A 23287-nucleotide genomic window follows, 5' to 3' on the forward strand; every position below is an offset into this window, starting at 1 on the left:
GTCACAGCTCCGAGACATGCTATGACACTTTAAAACCTTAGGCTCTGATACCATGTTTGTCACACCCCAATACTCGGAGAGCGTGACCAGCGCCCAACCGAGTGAACCCGGTAAAGCAAGCCTAATACATGCTTTCTACCCAACGCACCCATGATCAAGAGAAGACATAATTTCGTTAATTAGACAGTAGGAAGGTCATATATACAATACTAAATCTTCTCACTAGTTACATCATTTTTAAGTTCCAAGATACACACATTCTTATGATTCAAGTGGAACAAGAGATCAAAACACAACATAATCTGTTTAACGTTTCTAGCACCCATGTACAACCCACATAGTGTCTACGGAGCCACTAAAAGATACAAGAGAGTGTTATGATAGTGCCAGCAACAAGGTCCTGCCTATACCTCAAAACATGATAATAATATGAACAAAAGATACAATACATGACCCCGGGATGAAATGGGTCTCACCAAGTCTGTTGGGAAAAAGGATGTACCACTATCGCTGATCAACACTACATGCTATGGAACCATCTGCATCCATTTAAAGATGCAGCGCCCGCGATAAAAGGGACGTTAGTACTGTCGAATAGTACTAGTATGTAAAACTAAATACCATCTCAATAGAATGAATAATAATCCAAGGGGGGACAATCAAGAATTCAATAAGAACTTCAAATAATATTAAAACATCAAGTTAAGGATCACATAAGTTTTCAAGTCAATTTCCATGTTATTAGGTTGGGTGATCTTTTGTGCCGATATACCATAATTCACAATACCACCGTATTCTTACACAGAGTCCGATCACGACCTGATCGGCTAGGTCGTCTTATTTGAGACATCAACCATAACCACAATTGCATTATAATTTCCAGCACAGTCACCACCATGTGTGCGGCATGGTGTCTGATAACGGCCTGATCGGCTAGGCCGTCTCATCCAAGACATTACCTTTTTCAGTCAAATATCTCACATCATACTTCTTTCATATCCTTTCGATTCATTGGCACTAGTGGCCACAATTATAAAGTCATTCTTGGCATTTGGCTGTATTTCATAATTCTCGTTCCCCTTTTCACATTCAAACATCATTATCATTATCAACAACAATAAGGCTTCCCATTCAAGAAATTAAATTCACATATGAACAATTTGGGAATCCTAGGCACATAGAGGCTTTTCATATAATTTGGCATAACAACCTTTATTTCGATCATGACTTGAAGTTTCAACATTTCTAACACATATTCCACATTTTTAAGACATCCTCAAATGGCAAGATAACTTGATTAAGCATTTAGAATAAATATTGAACATACAACCTTCAACACAAACACATTTGGAATAGCCGATTCTATAATGATCAATTTGGGAATTAGACCAATTACATGAACACCTTGGGATTCAATTATAAGGGGGGTTTAGCCAACATACCTCAATTGAGATTTCTTAAACTCTAAAATGATCCGGAATTCTTAGCAACTTCAATCTATTTTAGAAATATAACAAATTGAACAAAAAATTAGGAGGAGGATCATGGTTCTAGCTCATTTGAGCATTTTATCAAACACTACGTGTGCATTAAGATTTCAAGGTCCCTTTATGGAGGATTCCATCATACCACAACCCACTCTTTACCATTTTTAGCTTACAACCTTCCCACGTTCTTTTATAACATATGCATGCAAGATAACAACCCCCACACCCAATAATCGTCTTTCTAATTATCCCCCTTTTTAGAAGATTTTCGAAATTAAGAGAAGGGCATAGATTCTTACCTTTAGGAGGAAGACTTTCTTGATAATCTTCAAGGATTGAGCAAAAATTGTTGGATATTAGGTTGAAGAATACTTCCCCACTCTAAGAACCCTCTCCCACTCTAAGAATATCATAAATATGCTCAAAAATGGACTATGGCATATGTTTTAACAAAATAGGATCGGGTTTAAAACCCCAAAAATGAAGCTCCGGAATAGGGTATGTGGTCGCATATGCAACCGTATAATGCTGGGCAAATCTAACTCGGTCTGCGGTCATTATGTGGCCCGTAGACCTGTTCTGTGGTCGCATAATGCACCGCAGAACCTCCCTTTGAAAACTTTCAAAGCTTGATATGCGATCAGAATGCGGCCCGCGAAATGATTTTGCGGTTGCATAATGGACCGCGAAAATGACATAAAAATGGCCCAGGAGACTGTCTCACTCTGCGACCATTATGCGGTCCACAAAGTGAATCTGTGGCCGCATAGTGGGCCGCAGAAGTGCATCTCTTCTGCCTAAATTTTTTCATTACTTTCCAGTGCATTGTTCAACCCAAAAAGTCCGAGCCACAAAATATTTATACAATCCTCAAACACGTAAGCCCAGTTCGGCACCACGAAACATTTTTTTTTCCTTTGCGAAATCTTACGGGGCCTTACATTTTCAGTCCAAACCATTATGCGACACGTTCGGAAATCATCCGAGCCCCCGGGGCTCCAAGCCAAACATCCACACACCTCTAAAAATATCATACATATTCGCTCGCGCTTTCAAAACACCAATATGCATGAATTTCAAGGAAATTTCAAGAACATCTAGGATTGCAACCAAGCGTCCGAATCGTATCACATCAACTCCAAATGACACCAAATTTTGCAGACAAGTCCCAAAATCGAATTTGGAACCCGATAGCCAAAAGTGAATCTACGCTCAAATGTCTAAACCTCAAATTTCCAATTTTAGGCAAAACACCACAAAATCGACCTACGGACCTCCGAATTTGATTTCGGGTATACGCCCAAGTCCAAAATCATGATACGAACCTATCAGAGTTATCAAAACACGCTCCGAGGTCGTTTTCACAATAGTCAAAGTTCGGTCAACATAATCAACTTAGGCTTATAAGCCAAGAATCAAAGGGTGCAAATCAACTCAAAACCTTCCCGGAATGAAACTAATCAACCCCATAAGTCATAAACTAAAAATTACACAAGTGTGAAGCATCAAAAGAGGAAATAGGGTGCAATAACACAAAATGACCAGTCGGGTCATGACACTCACTAATCTAATAACCTGTGCAGAATATCAATATAAAGCTAACATCCGGAAGCAAAATAAATAGATGGAAACAAAGAGTAATCATATGATAAAACAACAAAATAATCAAACACAGATAAAGTACAAGTGAAAGCAATTAAGGGAAAATAATGACAGTTCTAATCATTAACCATTACGACACAAGAATTACAACAAGAATCACCCGAGGTACCACACCTCATAATCACGAATCACAAGTCACAAATCACGAATCATATACCCATGGCACCTCTTGCCCACATTGTCAATCACCTTCGCACGACAAAGACCTCGTGCCACAACATAAGTCACACTGATACGGCAAAGACCTCATGCCTCAACAAATACAACAACCACACGGTAGAGACCTTATGCCACCATTATATCATATCCGTATCAATTACCAATAAAATGTTCAAAAAGAATTTATCAAAAATCAAATAAAGTAAAACATGATAACAATTTCTTTATTTAGAATTTATCAAAAAATATGTTATGTTACCAATAACTCAACAAAATATGATATAATAACTCCACGCAGGTAAATCCATCTTGAAAACCAATTCATTAAGTAATAACGGAGAGACATATTAGCACATCAAAACAACATAGCGTATCACGTAAAATGCATGACACACACAAGAAGTCACAAACCGTTCCAACACAAAAATTACAAAAAGAGTCACTATGATGTGCCACATATCAATATCACAATCATCCTTACATTGTCGTGTGAGCTTCACATTTTAAAAATATTTTTCCCGAAATAGCTTCACACGCTTTAGCCCCCTTATCTCTCCGCGTGTGGATCATATGGAAGTATTTTTCCTTACTTGCACCACGAGCATATGTTCCCCCTTATATCGCCGCATGCGCATCAGTATACACACCACCCTTATATCGCCGGATGTACATCTCAATCATAACACAACAATCAATCGCACACTAAGTGCCCATATGCCACAACATTGCTCAAACAACAATACCAATGCCACAACAATACATAGTCCACAACTCAACCACAATAAGTACAAAAAAAACAATCATAACACAAGAGTACCGGAAGTAATTCAACAATAAGTGAGCTTCATATAACAACAACTTTAATTCAAGGCAGATTAATAACCTAAGTGTCTAATCCGCTCAATTACCACATATAAGCCTGTGCACACCCGTCACCTTGTGTACACGTCTTTTCAAATAGTACAAGTAGTGCAAATAGACCAAATCCTATGGGATAATTCCCCCACACAAAGTTAGGCAAGATACTTACTTCAAAGAAACTAAATCAATATTCTACGAAGCCCTTTCCGCGAGAAACAAACTTCGGACGGCTCAAATCTAGCCAAATAACATAGTATCATAAATAAAAGCTATAGGAAACAATTTTGAATAATAAAGCTTTAATTTTTAACTAAAATCAAAAAGTCAATCTCGGGCCTGCACCCGGAACCCAACAAAACTCACAAATTTCAAACACCCCTTCCACTATGAGTCCAACCATAGCAATTTCATCCAATTTCAACCTCAAATCGGCCTTCAAATCATCAATTTATGATTTAGAAAAGTTTATGTCACGCCCCAAACTTAGGGAGCGCGACCGGCGCTCAACCGAGAGAACCCGGCCGAGCAAGTCTATTAGACTTACTTCTGCCCAAACTCATCCATGAATAAAGAGAAGATGTACTCCATTAATCAATAACTAAAAAGATTTTATTAACAACTTCCTTTTCATTTCCATTATTAGCTTCATTCATAATTTCCAAAACATTACGAGTTTATAGAATTAATGAAAAACATAACTTCCAAGTACCAACATTTCTAGTTCAATTACCAACATCAACCATAACCCACAACCCTTCTACGGAGCCTCTAAATACAATAGAAGAGTAATATGGAAATGCCGGCAACAAGCCCCCGGCTATACATCAAAACACTGTACATGAGAAGCAAAAGATACATGACCCCGGAATGAAGTGGGGCTCACCAAGTCAGCTGAAAAGAGTGTACTGCTATCACTGGTCAATGCCGCCTGCTGAAGAACCACCTGCATTCATTAAAGATGCAGAGCCCCCGATAAAAGGGATGTTAGTACTGTAGAATAGCACTAGTATGTATAGCTAAAACCCCTCTTTCAAAATAGAATGCCCATATAAGAAAAGGCAACACATAGGAGCAACAAGTCACAATCAACAATATCCAAACGTCCAGTTAAAACATAATAATTTTCAAAATACAAACTTCATATATAATTTTTGTTGGGAGATCATTAGCACCGATATACCACCATCTTTGTTAGCACGGAGTCCGATAACGCCCGATCGGCTAGGCCATCTCCCCACGAACAATGTGGTTTGACATGTGATGTGAAAGAAAGTTGTTACCAAGAGTTGTACCACCATATGCACAATATGGCGTCTGATCTCCACCCGATCAGCTAGGCCGCCTTCCCACATATGCCGTGCGGGTTGACTTTTCCAATCCACAAAGGTTCCAGTTTCATCCCAATTAAGGGGAATAATATCACAATCCACCCCTACACCGGCACGTGTAGTTTCAGGTGTGGGCCTTATGACCCAACCCTTTCTCGGTATTGCTAATGATGCTCCCAAAAATAGTTTTGATTTGATTAGCAAACAGAAATTTCATAAATACAATTGTACTCACCTCAACATCTTTCACATTGTGTGAATTCTCATTAGTATTTCTAGTCATTCACAACGACAATATATCCTTGGCTCATTAGGCCATTCCCAAGATTCTTTATTCCTGGCACAATGGCCGTATTTCATATTCCACACTTTCACCTCTTTCAATTTCAAAGATCACCATCAAGTATCAACATATAGGATATTTTAAAAATCATATACTTCAAATCCAATAGAAATGGAAACTTCAAACATAAATGGTTTCTTTCCAAAGAATGAAGCATACCAACCAACAATAGAAACACACATGAAAAATCATAAACAGTCAATACACCATTTACTCTTGCAATACTCTCCCCCAGAAATGACAATGTACAATTTCAACACAGGAGTATATAGAACTCGAATCACACTGGATATATTTATAAGTCAAAGCATTAGTTAAGCATGAATTTAGTACAAAAGCTTTTAGATAATTCTATCTTTCATTGAAACACGACTCAAAGCCATAACCTTTTAATACGTAACCCACACTTTGAAACTTACAGAAACATTATGGAATTCAATTCCGAGAGAGAAACTTTAGACAACATACCTCAATTGCGCTTCTTTAGACTCTACAATTTTCCGGAACCCTTAGCAACATCAATCTATTTTAGCAACATACAAATTGAACCCAAATTCGGAAAACGTTCATGGTTCTAGTTCACTTCTTATTTTTCCCACACTCTTTATCACATGCATGCAAGATAAACAACCCTCACACCCATGGACCATCTTATTAATACCCCATTATAGCAATGTTTGAAATTAAGAGCTAGGGTGATGAAGTCTTACCTTTTTGGATGAATAATTTGGTACTCTGCTTGAATATTTCCAAAGCTTCAAGTGATGATTGAAGATCAATTTGATGAAAACTTAGACCCTCCCTCTCGAACCCTTTCTCTCTAACTCTAGATACAGCTGAAAATGAGCTCAAAATAGACCTAAGGGTATTTTAACAGAATGGGGGTCAGGTTTTAAATTAAGAAAATGGTGCCCCGACACAAGTCTGCGGTCGCATATGCGACCGCATAATGGTTATGTGGTCCGCAAAGTGACCGCAGAATTGGCCCTCAGGGGCCTAAAATTTTGGCTCCGGTATGCGACCAGTATGCGGTCCACATACTCGTTCTTCGGTCGCATAATGCACCGCAGAACACCCTCCGCAAAAACTCAAGAGGGATTATGCGATCGATATGCGGTCCGCATATCGATTATGCGATCGCATAATCGACTGCGTATAATGGACCGCATAAATGCGTATTTTTGCCAAAAATTTTCCTTTACTTTCCGGTGCATTTTTCAACCCAAAAAGTCTTATACCATCCTAAAACACGTAAGCCTACTCCGACACCACGATAACTTGAATTCACTTGCAAAACTTACGGGGCTTCACACTGAAATACTTCAAAATTTTCCGGGGTCTTACAGTTTATACTAAAATCCCCAATCTCTTCAATTCAATTCATCAATCAATCGCTAAATTCAAGGTTGGAATCATGAAATTTAAACAAATTAGAGTAAACAATAGTTACCCCAATCCAAGTAATGAATATCCCCTCCATAATTGCCCAAACCTGTTACGACCCAAAATCCCTCATTAGGAGTCGTGATGGCACCTAGTCTTTAAGACTAGGTAAGCCTAACACATACTGAATTAATAACCGATTTTAGCTAATTAACTCTTAAGCATGAAACATAAATTTCTATATAAAGACAACAGTCCAAGGTAGATACATAGCATCCCAAAACCGGTAGTACAAGTCATAAACTCTACTGAGTTTACTAGAAAATCTCTAAGTAAAATTGTTCCAGAATAGAAATAAACAGTACAAAGTAAAATTTTGGAAGGTGACTCTGAGGCCTGCGAACACGATGGCATGTATACTTTGAAGTCTCCGCTGCAACTCACAATCAGCTAACTAATGACCCGCGCGCTCTGAATACATGTATCTGCACAAAAATATGCAGAAAGCAGAGCATAAGTACACCAAAGCTGTACCCAGTAAGTATAGTGACTAACCTCAGTGGAGTAGTGACGAGGAACAGTCGAAGACACCTACTAGACATAATAACTTGTACAAGTATGAACATAAAACCAATAGGGAACAATATAAGGCTAAACATGGTAAGAATGATGCTACAATACTTGCAATAAGAACTAGAATAATAATTAATAACAAGGAGAAACATGTAATAACATCGTAAAGTAACCAGAATACAGTTAAAGTCCGGTGAAACAAAGTAAGGGAAACACAAGTAATAACCCAACAAAACAATTGCTTTCGTACAATGTTTATACAAGAACTTCCCCAAGGTCCCACACCTCACAATCACAAATCACGGGTCCCAAAACACAAACCCTAGTCACTTGTCACCTTGTGCCTACAATACAAATTGCAACTGCATGGGCAACTCACGTGCTACACGGATAACTCATGTGCCAATACCATAAATACCTCATATCTGCACAAACAACGCACATGCAAAGAGAGTGATGATATCTCATATCAGCACGGACAACTCACGTGCTAACATTAACAATATCTCAAAACTGCATAGACAACTCACGTGCCAATAGCAAAAATATCTCATATCCGCACGGACAACTCACGTGCTAATAGTACAACTCACACATAGAAGGCAGGTGTACAAGAATACATGTAAATGATCAATAAACATCAAGGTTCATCTTCTTGGATTGGTATGAGTGACTAACTACGGTGTATGCTTGTGCAAGTCTTCTATCACAACTCAAGTCAACAAGTAAGATCAGAGACAATGTATGGTACATAAGAAACAACACAACAAAACATAAAATGCAGGACTCACACAAAGCAGGCACACCACTACAAAAAAATTATCAACAACAATGCCCCTAGTCCATCACAAGTCAACACAAATTATCTCCGTCATAGCCCCCTTGTCTCACATTGTGCGCAATAATAAAGTAAATTCATGTCTTGTCTCGCCACATGTGCATAATAATATTCTTACCTTGTCTCGCCACATGCGCAAACCCACATATATAGCCTGCCTTATCTCGCCGCATGAGCAATATCAATAATAATAAAAGCACGGACAACTCGCATGCGAACACCCCAACAATCCTCTCAACAATATCACGTGTGCCAAAAATATAACATCAAAATATATCAACTCGTACCACATGTACCCATATTCCACAACATTTCCTCCAGACAAATTCCAATAAAATAACCACACGTAGCCCTCGGCTCAACAACATTGAGTACCACAACAACAGCAACAATAACACGAAAATACGACAAGTAAATCAACACAAGAATTACTATACACAAAGAATGGAAGAACGACCTCACAATGAAAGACATAACAAGTAATGATGGTTTCAAACGAGAGATAGTGTGTAACAACGACCTCAAATAAGGATAAGTTAACAAGTGAAGAGATAACAATAACTTCAATTAAGGATAATTGAAAACGAAATAGATAACAATAACTTCAATTAAGGATAATCAACTACAGTAGAGATAACATGGCTATAAAAGAGGCAACAACTTCAATTAAGGCATATTAGCGTATATTTCGCAATAAAGGTGTAAGGCCCCATAAAATTTTACCTAAAACCCAGGGTTTCGTGATGCCAAGATAGACTTATGTGTTGATGATTGTAGAGATTCTTTGTGGCGAGCTTGCGTGCCGCGGTTCAGACTTTTTTTTTATTGAAACATTGCATTGGGGAGTTGAAGAACATTTTTGGAAGTGCAGGGCGCTTCTGTTGTCTATCCTGCGATCGTAGAACTGATATGCGAACCACAGATCTGCCGCAGACTGAAGCAGAAACTTGAGCAAATTTATGGACCATTATGCGGCCGTATAATCATTTCGCGGGCCGCACAATCCATCGCAGATCCAACATAAACATTTCCAGAGGGAAGTTCTGCGGCACATTATGCGACCGCAGAATTGGTCTGCGGACCACAGACCGATCACAGAGTGAGGCAGAAATGCCCAGTTCCGGAGGGGATTATGCGGTCCATTTTGCGGATAGCAAAAGCGTTATGCGGTCGCATATGCGACTGCATCGAGGCTTCATTTTTCTAATTGTTTTGACTCGACCCTATTTTGATATATTGAAGTAAAGTGCCACTTTTGAAGCAAACATCTGATATTTCCATAGAGAGGGAGTGCCATAGAGTGAGAGGGGATGTTCCTAAGCTCATTGTTCATCAAATCTTGCTCAAAGTTGAAGAATTCACAAGAAACATTCACTACCGTTTCACCCTAGAGGTAAGATTCTACTCCCTAGCCCCCAATTTCGTGATTTTACTGAATATAGGTAATAAGAAAAGTAATTCTTGGGGGTGGAAGTTGTCCATTATGCATGCATGTACTATCAAGGATTGGGGGAAGAATGTTGAGCTAAATTTGATAGACTTTGGGTAGTGGAATGAATGAATCCACCATAGGAGGACCTTGAACTCATAATACTCACCTAGTGTTTGATAAAATGCTCAAATGAGCTGGAACCATGAAGTCCTTAATAATTTGTGTTCAATTTTGCTATATCTCTAAATAGATCAAAGTTGCTAGGATTTTTGGTATTGTGTAGTAAATTAAGGAAATCTCAAAGCGAGGTATGTTGGCTAAACTCTTCTCTTAGAATTGAACCCCACAATGTCCTTGTAAGTCCCAAGTTGTTCATTATAATTGACTATTCTGAATAAGCCTTGTGTCAAAGATATATGTTCAATTTGTATTCGAAATGCTCTTGTTATGTTATCTTATTATTTGAGAATGTGTTCAAAGTATAGGATGCATATCTAAATGTTATACCTTCAAGTCGTGATTCAAATGAAAGGTATTATGCCAAATTGTGTAAGAAATCTCAATGTGCTTAACATTGTTATTTGCTCAATATGTGGACTTAAAGTCTTGAATATAAATTCTTTGTTGTTGACGATCCATGACGATGTTTGAAAATGAAAGAGATGAACATGAAATATGAAATACGGCCAACGTGCTAAGAGTGATATTGTGTTTTGGCCATTGATGCCAATTAACTAAATGATATACAAAAGATAATGAAATGAGTTGTCAAACCATTAAATAAATAAACACCCTGGGAGTATCATTGTTCACCGAGGAAGGGTATGTTGAAATAACCTAACCCCGAAACTACACGTGCCAGTGTAGGAGTGAATCGTGATTGTACCCCTTCATTAGGATGAGATTGATGTGAATAGAATAATCCCCTTCATTGGGATGAGATGGTTGCTAGAAAAGGGTGATGTCAATCCATATGGAATTGTGGTGAGACGGCCTAGCCGGTCGGGTCGTGATTGTACGCCATGCCGCACAAATGGTGGTGATTGTTCTTGAAATTATGATTGAGACTGAGAAAATGATTGTGATTGTGGTTGATGTCTTTGGATGAGACGGCCTAGCCGATCGGGCCGTGATCGGACTCCGTGCTAAAATCACGGTGGTCTATCGTTGCTAAGATCTCCCAACCTAAAATAATGGAAATTTACTTGACACTTATCTTGCTCCTAATTTAATGTTTTAGTATTGTCTGAGGCCTCCATTGATTTATGACTATCCTTCCTTTTGTTATCATTTGTTCTAACGAAAGGGTGTTTAGTCTTACATACTAGTACTATTCCATATGTACTAACGTCCCTTTTGCCGTGGGCGCTACATCTTCAATAGATGCAGGTGGTTCCGCATCAGGTGGCAGTGATCATTGATAGTAGTACGCCCTCTTCTCAGCAGATTTGGTGAGCCCCACTTTCTTCGGGGTCGTGTATCTTTTGTCCCACGTGTATTATGTTTTGAGGTATAACCGATGCCTTGTTGCTGACATTATCATAGTATTTTCTATCCATAGAGGCTCCGTAGACACAGTGTGGGTTATATATGGGTGTTGGGAAAGTCAAACTAGCCTTGTTGTATTTGAATCACCTGTTGCACTTTAACTATGATTGTGTATGTATTTTGAGAATATAAAATGAAGTGACTGATGGTAATGGAATTGACATTGTTCATGGAATCCACTCAATGTTTAATTAATGATATAAATATATCTTCTCTTTATTCATGGGCGAGTTGGGAGAAGGTATTGTTCAGGCTTGCTCGGCCGGGATATCTCGGTCGAGCAGCGGTTGCTCTCCCCATGGTCGGGGCATGACAAAAGGGTAGAAGATGAACCAATCAACTTCAAATAAGACGTGTAGGGTAAATTTAGTGATGGAGGATATAACATGCCAAGACAACTTCATTTTAGTGTACATAAGAACCTAAGAATCTAAACCAGTCAATTTCTACATATAAGCCGTGTACACACTCGACACCTCATGTACACGTCTTTCACATAGTTCAAATAGTGCAAACAACCAATTCCTATGGGGTAGTTCCCCGACACAATGTTATACAAGATACTTACCTCAAAAGGCCTCAATCAATTCGGCACAAATCTAAGCAAAGTCGAATTAATAACATCAAATAATGCAAGAGAAATCAATAATAATAAATAAAGCTATGATATTTACACAATTTCTCAAAAGTCAACAAAAGTCAACCCTGGGCTCGCCCGGTCAAAACTTGGGTCTAAGGTTACATTCCGACTACCCATAAGCCTACGAGTCCATATATGTGTTTTGTTATTCGAGTCCAAATCGACTCTCAAAGCTCAAATTTTCATTTTTCAAAATATAGAGAAAGTTTCCCAAAATTGCACTTTGATTCTCTAGATGTTGATGTTAAAACTCTCATATAATCATGTAAAATAGTTGGATATTGAACAAAATCACTTACCAAATGATTTTAGATGAAAATTCCTCTTCAATATCGCCTCCTACCTAGTCTAGGGTTTCAAAATATGAAAATGAGACTAAAAATCCCATCACTCAGCTTTTTGTCCATTAGCAGGTGTCGCAAATGCGAGCGCCGCAAATGGGAAGAAACAATCGCAAAAGCGAAGAACCTCACATCCCTGCAATCATTGCAAATGCGACGACTGGTTCACATATGCGAACTTTGGACCATCGCAAATGCGATCACTGCTGAACCCAAACCACCTTCGCAAATGTGAACACAGGGTTTGCAAATGCAAACCTAGCAGACTAAGCCAAACATCGCAAATGTGACGCATATCTCGAAATTGCGAGACCTGAAGTTTCTGTGCAATAACTAGTAGTACTTAAACTGTATCAAACACTCCGCAACGCATTCAAAACTCACTCGATCCCTTGGGGCTCCAAACCAAACATCAACACACGTCTACAAAAATAGCACGAACTCTCTCGGGCGATCAAATCATCAAAATAACATCCGAAACAATGAATCGGACATCCAAAATACATGAAACTCAAGAACTTCTAAAAACACAATCGCGCGTCACATTCCTATCAAATCAACTCAGAATGACGCCAAGCTTTGCAGACAAGTTCCAAATGACAAAATGGACCTATTCGAAGTCCCTAAATAGAAATCCAAACACGATAGATATGAAGTCAACCTACAATCAAAACAACACATATCAACCTACGGACCTTCGAATTCGATTCCGGGCATACGCCCAAGTCCAAAATCACAATACGAACTTATCGTAGCCATCAAAACACTGCTATGGGGTCGTTTTCTCAAAATTCAAACCTCAGACAACATTTTCAACTTAAGCTTCTAAAGTGAGAATCACTCATCCAAATTCATCCTGAAACATTGGAAATTCTAACACGACCATCCACGCAAGTCATAATACATAATATGAAGTCATTCAAGACCCCGAACCACTGAACAGATCACCGAAGTGCAAAACGACCGTTCGAGTCGTTATAACAACCAAGCTCTAAGACCTTTGATAAAAAGTAAACTAAATTCCAAAATAAGTAAAAATGCAGTAGTTTTCCCTGCCCGAATAAGATTCTTGATGATCCCAAAACTCATGTTTGATAAGCCCACCATGATCCTTGTGATAGTACACACTCCTAAAATATCTTTTTGAATCACTCAATTTGGCCATCAAATGAGGGAGATATGATGTTTTGAAGTTTTAAAGGAAGTCGGAAAATTTCTGGGACATAAATGGTATTTTCGAAATTATTTATTCCAGAAAAAAATCAGCAATAAGAAAATCTATATTTTAGCACCAAAAACTCATTCGGAACATCTAGGACACAAACCATATATGCATTTCCATAATAAAATAAGCTATGAACCTTCTCACGCACTCAAAACACCGAAAAGAGGTCATTTTGGCTCGATACTGACAATGGTCAAACTCCAAATCCTTAACAACTAGTTTCTCAACCAATGATCCAAAACACACCCGAGCCCCTCGGGACCCCATCCAGTTATACCAAATAGTAAAAATACATTATCCAAAATTATCCCAAGCCTCAAAACACCCAGAGAAACATCACAACAAAGAATCGAGGCTCAAACCCAATAAAATTTCTCTTAAGTTATTAAATCTCCATTCTTTCAAAAGAGAGCGCGAATCATACTTAAACACTTCATATTACTTCCAAAATTTGCACACAAGTTCAATTCAACTATATAGACCTATCAAAAGTCCCGGAACACCAATTGGAGGATAATAACATCAAAGTCAACTCTTGGTCAAACTTATGAACTCTTAAGTTCCTCAAATTGCAAACTTTCAACAAATAGTATCAAATTTTTATAGGAACCCCCGAAACCAAATCCAAACATATATACAACTCCAAAATCATCATACGAACCTATCGGAATAATCAAAACCCGATTCCGAGTCCGTTTACCCAAAAGTCAAATCTTGGTCAACTCTTCCAACTTAAAGCTTCCAAATCATGAGTCATTCTTCCAAATCAATCCCGAACCACTAGAAAACCAAAACCGACAATACGCTCAAGTCATAATACATCATATGAAGCTACTGAAAGTCTCAAACCATCAAATAGAAGTCTAAGACTCAAAACGACCGGTCGGTTCGTTACATTCTCCCCCACTTAAACATATTTTCGTCCTCAAACGTGCCAGGAGTCATTCCAAAGACATCAAATCACTGTATAAACTTTACATGCACATACGCATGAGTGATCCCACATCACCTGAACCTATATAAGCCCGTCAACTAACTGAAGATTCTTTCTTCAACCTTACTATATCAACCATAGACCCAAATTCCAATATTCAAATTTTTTGATACAATCTGATTCTTGCATATACATATTATATCAATCTCAACAATATATAGCAAATCATAAATATTTCTTGAGATTTAACCACACGATGTAACCCATTTCTCATACGTCCGTAGCAATATCTCTGACCACAATAACTTCCCATTACGAAACCTGGTACTCGTAACATACCTCATACCAGATATAACCTTGATCCAAACCTTCACAATGCTACTAATGATGTAAAAAAGATGTAGAAACTCATAACCACTTGTCATGCCCCGAACCTAGGGGGCGAGTCGGCACCCTGTGCCTCACCTATCCTTGCGTACCAACTTGCAACTAAGGGACTCTGAACATATAATGTCATACTTTGGCCATGGGCCATATTGCAAGACAATTTGCGAATGCTGACTAAACATCAATATAAAGCTGGGCCGACAAGGCCGTCATAACTACTACAACTTACAAACCAACAAAATATACATACACGGCTAACAAGCCCAACATACTGCACTAATTGACATGATATGTCTACAAGCCTCTACTGATAGATTTATTGTGATCGGAACAGGGCCCCGACCTATCCATAACGTATATATAAATATATACACAAGATGTACGTAACACTCTAGACCTGGCAACTCCGAAGGACGCAGAGCTTACCGATCAAGCTGAACTCGGGCAAAACCTATTGGAGAGGTCTACTCGTCTGTCTATCTGAACCTGCACGCATGAAATGCAGCATCCCCGGCAAAAGGGACGTTAGTACGAAATAATGTACTGAGTATGTAAGGCAACAGAATAACTGAAATCTAAAACTGAACCGATAATATAATAACTGAAATAACTGGGAGTCAAAGATAATCTGAAGATATGCTTATCTGCTGATGCTGACTCAACTCTCTCAACTCTCTCAATATAGTAAGTAAAATAGCTGTCCGGCCTTATAGGGCTCAGTATATGTAACTGCGCTGCCGTATTAGGCTTGCTCATAGATGTTCGGCCATACTAGGCCCTGTATCTCGGCCATCCTAGGCTCGCTCATAGGCACTCGGCCACAGTAGGCTCGGTATATAACTTACCATTTGATCATAGGTTGTCCAATAGGGGCCTGCCCAGCGATCATAGCTCGATGGTGGGGAAAATACTGTAATATTGTATATATATAGACCCTCAGCTCTCTTGACTAGAAGAAGACAATACTCAATTGAATATGAAGTCCTGATAATGGAAAATACTATAACTTATGAGACTAGGATAATGTATATAAATTCAGAGTATGAACTTCTCTTTATGCCTCATTATCAAGCGCATGCAGTTACGAGATCATGCCAAAATGAAGGAAGGGCTTAGCCTTAACATACCTGGAGTAGGAAAAATCCATATGATATTCTTGGGAAAGATTGCATTGTATTCCCTTAGAATCAAAAAATCTCATGTTGCTTAAGATGCTATGAAATCAAGTGCTCCATCATGTGTTATTTTGGTGTTGTAGTAGGCAAATGTTATGTATTGTCTTAATACATTCAAACGTGTCTTTGTAATAGAAATAACATTATAATTGAATCACTTAACATCTAAAGACCAAATGAAGTAGAATGGTTACAAATCTTCTAAGTATATGTTTACAGCTAATGAAGAATGTAGTGACTTGTGTTTATAACTTTAGTTTTCCACCTTCAATTTGATTTATGAGTCACTTAGTTTGAAGGGTGGGCTGCCACGTTAAGAAATTTAATCTTTATCCAATAATTCCCTAATTAATTAGGCAATATCCCATTACCCAATAATTAACCAATTACCCACATAATTAAGAATTATCTCAACTTACTTAAAATACTACTCACTTTTAACATATCTTGTACACCTTACTATCATAGTTATGTAGTACCTTGTATGGCACTAATCCATAAATATGGGGTATTGTAGCTTGGACCATATTTTATCTCAAAATGTCAAACTTCGACGAAATTTATTTTCTTCGATTTGCTTACCCTCTCACCTTCACGAATTTACTCGTCACTTGATTGAAATAGCATAATACTTATAATCTCCAAATAATCTTGTCCTTGAACTGGTGTCAATTATCTTACGGCAAATTCAACGTACAATACTACATGGTATAACATCGTCGTAATATAATACTGCGGAGTGTAACATCGACGTATTACTGTGGGGTGTAACATCATTCCCCCCTTTGGAATATTCGTCCTCGAATGTTGACTAATGCATATATCGGTCTCATAAATGGATGGCTCTTACGAATGATTTTAATACTGTCCTTGCCATTTAGGCAACTATTTTGTGAATAAATAAGAGGCCAGGGCATTCCCCCCTTTAGGCCTCTTTCTCACACCACGACTCGTGGTCGGAATCCTTCCAATCTTGTAAATGTTGCTACCTTTTATCATGCAGCCTGTACAACTCTGACTTTGTAAGTACGCCTATGCGACTCTTATTTCCTTTTTTCCCTCCAACTTTTAGCCAATCTCTTGGCCTCGCTTTATAAACATATACAAGGCTTAATAAGATGTCCCTCTAGGTATCTATAGGATACTGAAGTTCTTCGCTCGTTACTTTATCGAACTTACGAATATTATTATATCTTATTTCATAGACCTGGTTATTCATCCATATGAGTTTACTGCATCTAGGTAGGTCAAACTTTACTATAACTCTTACCTTGATTTTATTATTATCTAGGTCTGCTACCCAATTCCAGGCTACTCTCTCGCTTCTTATCATAGATGTATAAATCTAAGTCCATTAATGCTTCCTCATTATTGTTTATCTTATGAATGACAACCTACTCTCATCTCATACTTTGTAACTCTTATCCATCCATTGTTGATTCACCTCAATATTGATCTATAATATACCATTGATAACTTGACCTTTTATATAACACTGCCGCTAGGGCTTACGTCTCATCGGAAAACATCTGAAATGATTAGATTGATCCACCTAGGGGCGATATTATACTTCTATAACCGTATTTTATAGCATCCCAATGTGACTCACCTTACATGGGTATTATAATCTCATACAATTCATGAAATTCTCTTCAAGTCGTTACTCAATTGAAGGCCCAAATGTCATGCTTTATCTATCACAATCACACCCTCATTCTACAACCAGGGCAACATTCCATCTTTTCTAAATGCTACTAGTCTTAGACTCCTTTGAGTTTATTCGGGCTATACTGAGTTTTCTATAACTTAGAGAAACCATCAGCTCTTCTTGTTTTCTTGGGCTTAATCCTGAGGACTTATCCATTTTCGTCACCTTCTCACTCGCATATTCTTATCCTTACTCTTGCCTTCCTAAAACCTTGTCGCTCTAACATACTTTAGCTTGCGACTTACACATGTCCATTTATACTACTCGCAACCTTCCTTCAACTTGCTTGCACCATAGATTTCCTTGTGTCATTCTGGAACATCAAACAGGACATTTGTAATACACTATATTTTTATAAGGGTGTATTGGTAATTAGCAAAATAAAATTAATAATAATAAGAAACTAACTAATAAAACACAAAAAAGAACAAACAAATAAATAGTACAAGACAAATAATAATAATAATAATTAAAGAAGGAAAGAGTACGATTAAGTGGGCTTAGCCCATCTGATTCAAGGGAAAGAAACTAAAAAGGGTTTCAAAGAAATGAAAATCCCTTAGACCTACAATCGAACAGGAAAACAAAGAAAGAAAGCTTCGGCTATTTCTCTAGCGGTGAAGACCGTGTTTCATCTAGTCTTTGGCATATAATTCCTTAAGTTTCAGCAATACACTTCAAATAGTTACATATATTTCTTCCTCTTTTAAGACTATGGAGTTTTATATACATGATCCTTGTACGGCTGAGTAGATATAATTTTGGAGTTGGATTAAGAATTTGAAAGATAAAGTTAAGGGAATTGGGAAAAATTCATGAGACGTTTCCATGAATTAACTGGGTATATCATATGAATATGTTGGATTGAATAGAATTTGAAATGTTCTAATTTACCAGTGGCCTGAATAAGTATAAATTGATGAAGTAAGAGTCATAATAAAAAGGGAGGAGAATTGAACATATATAACAACTTTCAATAGAAGTATTTTTCAACATAAAGAGGTCAATTTTTCCTTTATTTGATTTTTGCTTCAATTTCTGGTGAAATTCATTATATCTCAAATCATTTTATGGGATTTCGATCGGTTATTGCAAAAATATATTTTATGACAGCAACCATATTTAAGGTTTAATTTAGACACGCGGTTGTGGAAATTAAATAGTACAATAAACTATATGAATGCCATTTATTTAGAAGGATGGATTTGTTGAGTTATTATAATTCGGTGAATTAAGAGCCAAATATGAAACTCTGATGATTCAGATATTCTAAATTAGCTACGAATTAGTCTAAACATGGAAATTAACATGAGATCGATATTATGTAATTATGAATTGATTGGAGGATGTTGTACGAATTGCTCAAGGTGAAGCATTTGGTATTTCGGCACGAGTACTATGAGTAGTAATCTTATCGTAATTTGTGTTTTCATAACTTGCATGATTTATACATGATTTTTAATATGAATATGTTACCGATTATTTTGAGTTGCATATGGGACAAGTCTTTTACTCGATATGATACCGAAATATTTATTTTAGATGATTACCGTTGTTTTAAATATTCTTGTTGTCACTAGATATGTTTTACCGTTACTTGAATTTACGATTATCGAAATGAAATTACATGATTTGATAAGAACTGAAATACCCTATATTGTTTTAAAATATTTTGTTACGAGTATATACAGATTAAAAATACATGTATAAATGGGAGTAGACTTTGAAGGATCCCGTAGCTAACGGCGGGTTTGTTAGACCCGGTGCACCTTGTAATTACCGTTATAGCCCTCGCTAGTAGGAAGGTAGAACTAGCACACCGTTAGTGATTTCCCTCGAGTAGGGACTGCCGTTATATTTAACTTCTTGCGAAGAAGTCCAAAGTTATACCGATTATATGATCTGTTCATTAAAATCTCCCAAACATGAATATTGATATTACACGGTATTTACCGAGCTTATTACCGAATTGTCAATTGATTTGTATTACATTAAAAACATGATGAGACTAATTATTATTTATTGTTTTTGAAAGAGCATTCTTATGATATTTTCTGTTTAATATATATACTAGAATATTTTTTGACTTGTCCCCAATAAAAAAAAAGGTTGTGGTTAAGTGTTATTACTCACTAAGCTAGCGAGTCATTCCCCGCTAATTTGTTTACAGAGACTGCAGTTGACGCGGTCGAGGATTTCGTTAATTAAAGCGCACATGTTGATAGTTGTTGGTGAGCCTCACAATTATTCGCGTAGGCGGAGATTTTATTTATTGTTATGGTCTTTTCTTTGAACTCTTAGAGTCACTCCATAGTTATTCTTTTAGAGTCTTGAGTATTCTTTTGTTATTATGGACTTAGGATGAGTATTGCACTTTTTTATCAAAATTGGAGATAAATTAGTATTTCTGGTTATTAGTGGGTTGATTTTGAGACAGGGAAATTTTTGGATAGTCCAAAAATAGGGAAAACTCTGTCTGTTTTTCTGTAAAATATCGATGAGGCTTACTTGGGAGTACTTGCTCATGGAGTAATGTTTAGTATAGTCTTGTTCATGGGTATGTAGGCGCCCATACTTATGATTTTCCCTTCTTTCATTCTTTGATCGTACGTTGAGATAACTTGAGATTGACCTTGGAGTATTTCTTTTGCAGATGGCTAGGATACGCACACCCTCATCTGCTGGACGTGGTACTACCTGGTGGCGGTCAAGTTGGGGTTCATCAAACTAGAAGACAAATTGCTCCTCAACCGGAAGTTGGGAACATGGGTCAACCCTAAGCTGCTATGCGAGATCAAATGCAAGGGCATGGAGTTCAGGACGCTCCACCACCAGTGCCAACTGTTGTACCTACTGTTGCCTTACCTGCAGACGCAGTGGCAAGGTTATTGAATATGTTAGAGGCATTGGTGCCTGCTCAGGGTGGAAGTTCAGCTCCTTAGGCTACTTTACAGACACGAGCACCTGCACAGACTCAGACTTTAGGGAATAAGGAAGTATCCCTACAAGAGTTCCTAAAATTGAAATCACCAAAATTCACAGGTTGTAATAATTCAGTAGATCCTCAAATTTTCTTGGATGGGGCACTCAAGGCATTACGTGCTCTTGGATGTTCTAGTGAGAGAGCCATGGAGCTCGCTGCATACAAATTAGAGGATATGGCCAATACATGGTATGAAATTGTGTTGCTAGGAAGGCCAACAGGAGCAACACCACTGACATGGGACGAATTCACTAAGTTGTTCATGAATTATTTTCTTCAAGACAACCTGATGCAAAAATATGCTAGGGACTTTGAGAGATTGGTTTAGACTCCAGATATTGATCTGTCAACATATAACACCTAGTTTTGTAAGCTGGCAAGATATGCTCCTTACTTAGTGCCTACCGAAGAAGCTCGAGTTCAGAGGCTTGTTGATGGATTGGTTGGTCGTCTATACACTGCAGTAGCCCCACAGATGAAGACTTTATCCTACTCTGATGCAGTCGACCTTGCTAGAAAGATTGCAACCAAGGGACATGAAGAGCGTGCAACTAGTGATTTACGTAAGAAGGCCAAGACAAGAGGGTCTTTCAGTGGCGGTTTTAGTGAAAATTGAAGAGCAGGAAATCAGGGACAACAACAGGGTTCCCAGACAGGGACACACTTGTTTTTACAGTCCACATACAGGTCGCATTACAGACAGGGTACTAGGGGACCATCATCATCTGGACATCATAATTTTGGGCAGATATATGCCACTACTCCAATCTGTCAGACCTGTGGTAGATCACATTTGGGCCAATGTCGTGTTCAAACTGGAGAGTGCTTTCGGTGTTGCCAGTTCGGACATCACTTGAGGGATTGCCCTCATCCTCCAAGAAATTTCAACCAGGCATCTATTCAGTCAGTTGCACCTACTCAGACTACTCATAATACTTCAGGTGCTATAGGTATAGGAAATAGAGGTCGAGGTGCTGGAGAACGTGCTACTGTGAATCAAAGACAAGGGAATGCTTGTGGAGGTCAGGCGAGAGTTTTTGCATTTACTAGACAGGATGCTCAGACCTTGAATGTTGTGGTTAGAGGTATTCTTTTTATCTGTTCATTTGATGCACTTCCATTGATTGATTCGGGATCTACTCACTCCTATGTGTCCTTGTACTTTTCTTTGAGGTTTAGTAGATATCTTGAGCTATTGAATGATCCTTTTCTGGTTGCCACTCCAGTTAGAGAGTCTTTATTAGCTGAATACATGTATCGTGCTTGTCAGATTCGTGTTAATGGTAGGGATACTATAGCTGACCTTATTGTACTTGATATAATTGACTTTGACATGCTGCTGGGAATGGATTGGTTATATTCTTGCTATGCTATCGTCGATTGTCATGCAAAGATAGTCAAGTTTGAGATACCAAACGAACCTAGTTTTGTTCTAAAAGGGGGTCAGGTTCCAGCGACTTGCAAAGTTGTATCTTTTTTGAAGGCTCAACGACTTCTGAAGAAAGGTTGCTTAGGTCTCTTAGCTATTGTAAATGACACAAGAAAGGAAACAATTAGTATAGAAAATGTACCATTAGTGAGAGAATTTTCTGATGTATTTCCTGATGATTTACCAGGATTGCCTCTAGTACGAGAAATAGATTTTGGTGTTGATTTGCCACCTGACACACAACCCATATTAATACCGCCATATCGGATGGCACCAGCAGAGTTGAAGGACAGCAACTGCATTATTTGTTAGATAAGGGTTTTATCAGATCGAGTATATCTCCATGGGGTGCACCAGTACTGTTCGGAAAGAAGAAAGACGGATCCCTGAGAATGTGCATTGACTACAGGCAGTTGAACAAGATTACAATATGTAATAAATATCATTTGCCTCGTATAGATGACATGTTTGATCAGTTACAAGGAGCTTCCCACTTTGTAAAGATTGATCTCCGTTCTAGTTATCACCAACATAGAATCAAAGATGAAGATATTTCTAAGACTGTTTTTAGAACTCGATACGGGCACTATGAGTTTCTTGTGAGGCCTTTCAGACTGACTAATGCTCTAGCTGCATTCATGGATTTAATGAATAGGGTGTTCAAGCCGTTTCTGGATAGATTTATAATAGTATTTATTGATGATATCCTGGTATATTCTCGTAGCCAAGGAGAACACGAGAATCATCTCAGGACTGTGTTGCCGACATTGTGAGAACATCGGCTTTATGCTAAGTTCTCGAAGTGTGAATTTTGGCTAGACTCGGTAGCATTTCTTGGGCATCTTGTATTC

The 23287-nt window shown here is 38.0% G+C and overlaps 1 protein-coding gene across 1 annotated transcript; it reads left to right on the forward strand.

Annotated features, from left to right (window-relative positions):
- The first annotated feature begins 20810 nt into the window (after positions 1-20810).
- On the forward strand, positions 20811-22748 carry LOC104098166 (uncharacterized). Its single transcript, XM_070198262.1, has 4 exons — positions 20811-20952; positions 21067-21329; positions 21511-21711; positions 21849-22748. The coding sequence occupies exons 1-4, from the start codon at positions 20811-20813 to the stop codon at positions 22746-22748; spliced, it is 1506 nt and encodes a 501-aa protein (XP_070054363.1).
- The last annotated feature ends 539 nt before the right edge of the window (positions 22749-23287 follow it).

The sequence above is a fragment of the Nicotiana tomentosiformis genome, chromosome 3 (genome assembly GCF_000390325.3).
Source record: "Nicotiana tomentosiformis chromosome 3, ASM39032v3, whole genome shotgun sequence".
NCBI lineage: Eukaryota > Viridiplantae > Streptophyta > Magnoliopsida > Solanales > Solanaceae > Nicotiana > Nicotiana tomentosiformis.